Genomic DNA, 6,454 nt, shown 5'->3' with positions numbered 1-6,454 from the left:
TTGACACCAGCGCCAGTGTGCATCTGCGCCTGCTCAATCGCCCTGTCGGCGGTACACTGAAAATAACTTCAGCTTGTTGGAAATATGATACAAAAAAATATCGGATATTGTTGTCAAAAGATATAGCTAATTTAGGTAAAATACGGTATTCCCGCTGTGTCATGCCTGCGTGGCGATGGCGTTACCGGTCTGGTCTATATGGGCGCTGCGATTGTGGCGGTGGAGGGATGGTTGGAACGGCTGACACAAAGGTGTACAGGTGGAGTGGAGTTTTGTAGCCGTGGGAGAATGATGTCATCGGTTTGTCATCGCTGTGTAATGACGTTGACGCAGCTTGTGGGTTCCAGGGTGATGAAGCGGTTCTGCGGGGCTGTGGGGAGGACATAGCTAAAGTTCAGCTATCGTTAGCCACGCTGAAGAAGAAACGCTCACACTAAAAAGCTGAACTTCAATGGTAAGAATGAGTTACCAAGGATTTCAAAACAGGAAACTTAACGTTCCGAACACACATCAGGAGCCAGCCGCAAACCACTTCCCTCTCTGATCGGGCTAACTATGCTAGCTACGTTCTATGAGACAAACCGTGTTTTCTAGCTTTCAAGCTAACGTTACATAGTCTAAGGTTAATTACCTGTTATAGCTACCTATTAGCCTGTAGCTGCTATGACTAACATCACCAAACAAATTAGCTACAAACTATCAACATATTCCGTGCTAGTATCGTGATTTAGCATGTGTCTGGTATGTTCCTGGCGGCTAAGGTTAGCCAGTTAGCTAGCCGATATCATCTTGGAAATTGTTTTGTCCACTGTTTGACTCGTTACCGAGTTACCGTCCTAATATAGTGCTAATATTGTTGGCGGCGGCGGCAGCAGTTTTGAACGTAAGGTTAGCCAGCTTTTTTCTAATCAAATGCCTAACAGACAACCGGTCAATTTTGTTAGGGTAAATGGCCATCACGTTACCCAGTCTGTTTCTGGTAATGGCGCAAGATGAGGCGGGTTATTTGGCAGTTTAACAGATTGGTGTTTTAATTATTATTTTAGTCCTGCCTGCAAGATGTACTTGATTGAATGACCTGTTCTGTTGTGTTGAAAGGGCACACGCAGTACAGCTTTTACATATGCGGCATTCTGGCTCACTCTGTCAGCGAAGCTCGCCAGAAACCAAGCATGAATTGATCACCTTTCTATCGGAAAAGTCATGTGGTATGCCATTTCCAGGCACTGATAGACTTGGCCATTGTCTCCAAATGTTCGAATTACCTGTACATCAGTGAGTTATGGTTAATGATGGCTAAAGAGATGGTTGTTTGGTTGAGATGATGGTTATGAAATGGAGAACAAGTTGGTGTAATAGTTTTGGTAATGGTAAAATGCTTACACGCTCAGTGGCTGTGGAACGTAGGTAATATTATTATTATTAATATTAATAATAATAATTTGTGCACCTGGCGGTCGAGCTGCACGTTCACGCCTGTTTTCCGTTCTGGTTCCTCAGTGGAGGAATGACTTGCCTACCACTGTCAGAACAGCAGAATCCCTCCCCCTATTTCGACGCAGACTCAAAACCCACCTTTTCAAACTACCTTAGTCCTCCCTCCTGATTTCCCCTGCCCCTGCTTTCTGATATCCCTATCCTTGTCTAACCCCCCCCCCCCCAAAAAAAAACAAAACAAAAAAAACAAATGCACTTATGATGACAACTATGTTTAGAACAGCATTTCATGTGTATTTTGCTAGTTTCTGGATGTGATGCTTTGACTTATGGTAGAACCTATGCACTTGTAAATCGCTTTGGATTAAAAGCGTCTGCCAAATGACAAAAATGTAAATGTTATTTAGCTGATACTTTTGTCCAAAGCAACGTGTGGATCTTATCTGGTTTTAGAGCGGTCACTCTTTCTGTTCCCCTGGCAGAGAGATGAGCCGGCATCGAGAGCGCAGGGGGATCCACGTGGACCAATCAGAGCTGCTGTGCAGGAAAGGATGCGGTTTCTACGGCAACGCGGCCTGGCAGGGCCTCTGCTCGCAGTGCTACAGAGAGGAGCTCCAGCACAGCCGGCAGAGGCAGATTGAGGAGGATTGTGCACTGGCCAAGAGGTGACACAGCCTTTTACACAACCAGAGACACAGCCTTTTACTCCGCGTCTGCAGGTTTAACTCCAGTCCTGGAGGGCCGCAGTGTCTGCAGGTTTAACTCCAGTCCTGGAGGGCCACAGTGTCTGCTGGTTTAACTCCAGTCCTGGAGGGCCGCAGTGTCTGCAGGTTTAACTCCGGTCCTGGAGGGCCGTAGTTTCTGCAGGTTTAACTCCAGTCCTGGAGGGCTGCAGTGTCTTAGGGGTTCCAGATGTCCTGTATATTATTGGGGGGGTACTGTTTGGGGGCTTAAAGGTCAGCTCTCTTCCAGACTGCAGCAGGAGGAGGAAGAGGCCAGCAGTAAGCCCGCGCCCCCCCGGCCCCCCCGGCCTGAGGACAAGAAGAGCGGCACTGTCACCACCGTCAAGAAGCTCTTCAGCCCGTCGTTATGGGCAACGGCACCCAGGAAAGGTATGGGGGGGGGCGTATTGGGGGGGCCTGTGTGCCCCATGTTACTAACCACACCATACAGCTGTGGTCTCCAACCCTCATCCTGGAGAGCTACTGGGTCTGCTGTTTTTTGTTTTCACCTTAAAATCAGCACGCTGTTGAGACCCAGGTAACCAGGTCAGGTGTGTTAACTGTGTAATAAATGGCCCTAATTGATTAATTAAGTGCGGAGTGCGGCAAAAACCAGCTGCCGAAACGGTTTCGGCTGCTCGGTCGGCATGCTAAACAGAACCCTACCAAACACGCATCGTGGTGCATTAGCATGCTAAACAGAACCTTATCAAACAAGCATAGCGGTATATTAGCCTATAATATTGGTAGTGCCATAGTTACATTACATTACACTAATGGCATTTGGCAGACGCTCTTATCCAGAGCGACGTACAGTTGATTAGAGAGGTCTGTACCTTCACCACTACGCTACAGGCCGCCCATAGTTGCTGTCGGTTCCGCCCCTCTGCAAAATGTTATGATGATGATGATGATGATGATGATGTCATCAGACAGCTCCCGTCTCTGTCTCTCTCTGCCTGCCTGAGTGTCCGTCTGTCTGTCCGCCCGCGCAGAGAGCCAGGAGGCCCGCATGCCCGGAGTGCCCAGCGCCCCGAGGGACCGCCTCACGCGGGACTTCCTCCACTTCCTGCGGCCGCTGCAGAAGATCGGCCAGGAGGTCTACCGCCAGAGCCACACCCTCACAGAGCGCGCCGCGGCCCGCAAACAGGTGAGTTCACCTGCGATACTGGCATGTTCACCTGTGATACTGGCATGTTCACCTGCGATACAGGCATGTTCATCTGCGATACAGGCGTGTTGACCTGCGATACTGGTATGTTCACCTGCGATACTGGCGTGTTCACCTGCGATACTGGCGTGTTCACCTGCGATACTGGCATGTTCACCTGCGATACAGGCCTGTTCATCTGCGATACAGGCGTGTTGACCTGCGATACAGGCATGTTCATCTGCGATACAGGCGTGTTCATCTGCGATACAGGCGTGTTCACCTGCGATACAGGCATGTTCATCTGCGATATAGGCGTGTTCATCTGCGATACAGGCGTGTTCATCTGCAATACAGGCGTGTTCATCTGCGATACAGGCGTGTTCACCTGCGATACAGGCGTGTTCACCTGCGATACAGGCGTGTTCACCTGCGATACAAGTGTGTTCACCTGCGATACAGGTGTGTTTACCTGCGATAAAGGCGTGTTCATCTGCGATAAAGGCGTGTTCATCTGCGATACAGGCGTGTACTTGCGTGTGCACCTGCGATACAGGCGTGTTTACCTGTGATAAAGACGTGTTTACCTGCGATACAGGCGTGTTCACCTGCGATACAGGCGTGTTCACCTGCGATACAGGCGTGTTTACCTGCGATACAGGCGTGTTTACCTGCGATAAAGGCGTGTTCATCTGCGATAAAGGCGTGTTCATCTGCGATAAAGGCGTGTTCATCTGCGATAAAGGCGTGTTCATCTGCGATACAGGCGTGTACTGGCGTGTTCATCTGCGATACAGGCATGTTCACCTGCGATACAGGCGTGTTGACCTGCGATACAGGCGTGTTCATCTGCGATACAGGCGTGTTCACCTGCGATACAGGCGTGTTCACCTGCGATACAGGTGTGTTCACCTGCGATACAGGTGTGTTTACCTGCGATACAGGTGTGTTTACCTGCGATACAGGCGTGTTCATCTGCGATACAGGCGTGTACTGGCGTGTTCACCTGCGATACAGGCGTGTTCACCTGCGATACAGGCGTGTTCACCTGCGATACCGGCGTGTTCACCTGCGATACAGGCGTGTTTACCTGCGATAAAGGCGTGTTCATCTGCGATAAAGGCGTGTTCATCTGCGATAAAGGCGTGTTCATCTGCGATACAGGCGTGTACTGGCGTGTTCATCTGCGATACAGGCATGTTCACCTGCGATACAGGCGTGTTCATCTGCGATACAGGCGTGTTTACCTGCGATACAGGCATGTTCATCTGCGATACAGGCGTGTTCATCTGCGATACAGGCGTGTTCACCTGCGATACAGGCGTGTTCACCTGCGATACAGGCGTGTTCACCTGCGATACAGGCGTGTTCACCTGCGATACAGGTGTGTTCACCTGCGATACAGGTGTGTTCACCTGCGATACAGGTGTGTTTACCTGCGATAAAGGCGTGTTCATCTGCGATAAAGGCGTGTTCATCTGCGATACAGGCGTGTACTGGCGTGTGCACCTGCGATACAGGCGTGTTTACCTGTGATAGACGTGTTTACCTGCGATACAGGCGTGTTCACCTGCGATACAGGCGTGTTCACCTGCGATACAGGCGTGTTTACCTGCGATACAGGCGTGTTTACCTGCGATAAAGGCGTGTTCATCTGCGATAAAGGCGTGTTCATCTGCGATAAAGGCGTGTTCATCTGCGATAAAGGCGTGTTCATCTGCGATAAAGGCATGTTCATCTGCGATACAGGCATGTTCACCTGCGATAAAGGCGTGTTCATCTGCGATACAGGCGTGTTTACCTGCGATACAGGCATGTTCATCTGCGATACAGGCGTGTTCACCTGCGATACAGACGTGTTCACCTGTGATAAAGGGCCCATACAGGTGAGTTTACCTCAGCTCCTTGAAGAAGCATTTAATGGATTGGAATGTCTTTAAAGATGGACCTCAATAGATTTGCCTCGATTGATAAAATCAGCGAATGGAATTGACAGCGTTTTCTAACCTGCAGGACTTGAGCCCGGAGGAGCTCTCCGAGTGTGTCCAGGACTTCTACCAGAGCCTGGCCGACCGCCTGCTCTCTCACTTCAAAGGTAGGCCTGCAGAGCCAGAACGGAGGAATTATGGGTAGCTCAGAGAATTATGGCTAACTCAGAGAATTATGGGTAGCTCAGAGAATTATGGGTAGCTCAGAGAATTATGGGTAGCTCAGAGAATTATGGGTAGCTCAGAGAATTATGGGTAGCTCAGAGAATTATGGGTAGCTCAAGGAGGTGATGGTTCCGGAAGTAAAAATATCACTCATATCCGCCGTTGAGAATGAGGATATGAGTAGACTTACCATGAGCTTTGGCATTGGTATACTGTGATATTCACAAGAAAGCCTGAATACCTGCTGCTCTGTGCTTTATAAAGGCAGGCAGGCTGCTCTGTGCTTTATAAAGGCAGGCAGGCTGGTCTGAAACTTGAGTGGTAACTTAACTTAAAAAAATATATTTTAGACCTTATTTTCAGGTGTCTGTTAAACACAGACCTTATTTTTAGGCTTCTGTTAAACACAGACCCTATTTTCAGGTGTCTGTTAAACACAGACCCTATTTTCAGGTGTCTGTTAAACACAGACCTTATTTTCAGGTGTCTGTTAAACACAGACCTTATTTTCAGGTGTCTGTTAAACACAGACCTTATTTTCGGGCTTCTGTTAAACACAGACCTTATTTTCAGGTGTCTGTTAAACACAGACCTTATTTTCGGGCTTCTGTTGAACACAGACCTTATTTTCAGGCTTCTGTTAAACACAGACCTTATTTTCAGGCTTCTGTTAAACACAGACCTTATTTTCAGGCGTCTGTTAAACACAGACCTTATTTTCAGCAGAAATCTAAATGCCTACCAAAAAAAAAGCATCTGCTGAGGGATCCCATGGATCAAAAATGCGAACTCACTTCTGGATTTCAGGACTTTTTAAGACTGTATCCCTCTATTGTTGGTACCCTGCAGATGAAGAACAGGGGATTATGTGTCGAAGAGTCCACAGATTCCAGTGTCCTGAATGAAAGCCAGGGAAAGGCCAGTTTTTAGTTAGGCGACGTATGATTGGCCAATGGATGTTGCTAAATTACCAACATTCCATTAACGCTCAA

At 48.6% G+C, this 6,454-nt stretch overlaps 1 protein-coding gene across 2 annotated transcripts in view; it reads left to right on the top strand.

Annotated features, from left to right (window-relative positions):
* Positions 1-207: 207 nt before the first annotated feature.
* The window catches only part of rabgef1l (RAB guanine nucleotide exchange factor (GEF) 1, like), a 13,276-nt gene continuing 7,029 nt past the window's right edge, over positions 208-6,454 (top strand). Inside the window, exons 1-5 of one of the 2 annotated variants that reach the window (XM_061218265.1) lie at positions 214-454; positions 1,920-2,102; positions 2,410-2,549; positions 3,155-3,309; positions 5,323-5,404. In XM_061218265.1, the coding sequence (XP_061074249.1) occupies positions 1,924-2,102; positions 2,410-2,549; positions 3,155-3,309; positions 5,323-5,404 (556 nt within the window). In that variant the 5' untranslated portion in view covers positions 214-454; positions 1,920-1,923. Of the gene's footprint in view, positions 455-1,919; positions 2,103-2,409; positions 2,550-3,154; positions 3,310-5,322; positions 5,405-6,454 lie in introns of both variants that reach the window. The other variant, XM_061218266.1, reaches the window with a different exon arrangement.

This window comes from Conger conger, chromosome 13 (genome assembly GCF_963514075.1).
Source record: "Conger conger chromosome 13, fConCon1.1, whole genome shotgun sequence".
Taxonomy (NCBI): Eukaryota; Metazoa; Chordata; class Actinopteri; order Anguilliformes; family Congridae; genus Conger; species Conger conger.
The sequence above is the reverse complement of the archived record's forward strand: the minus strand, read 5'-3'. Positions and strand labels throughout refer to the sequence as shown.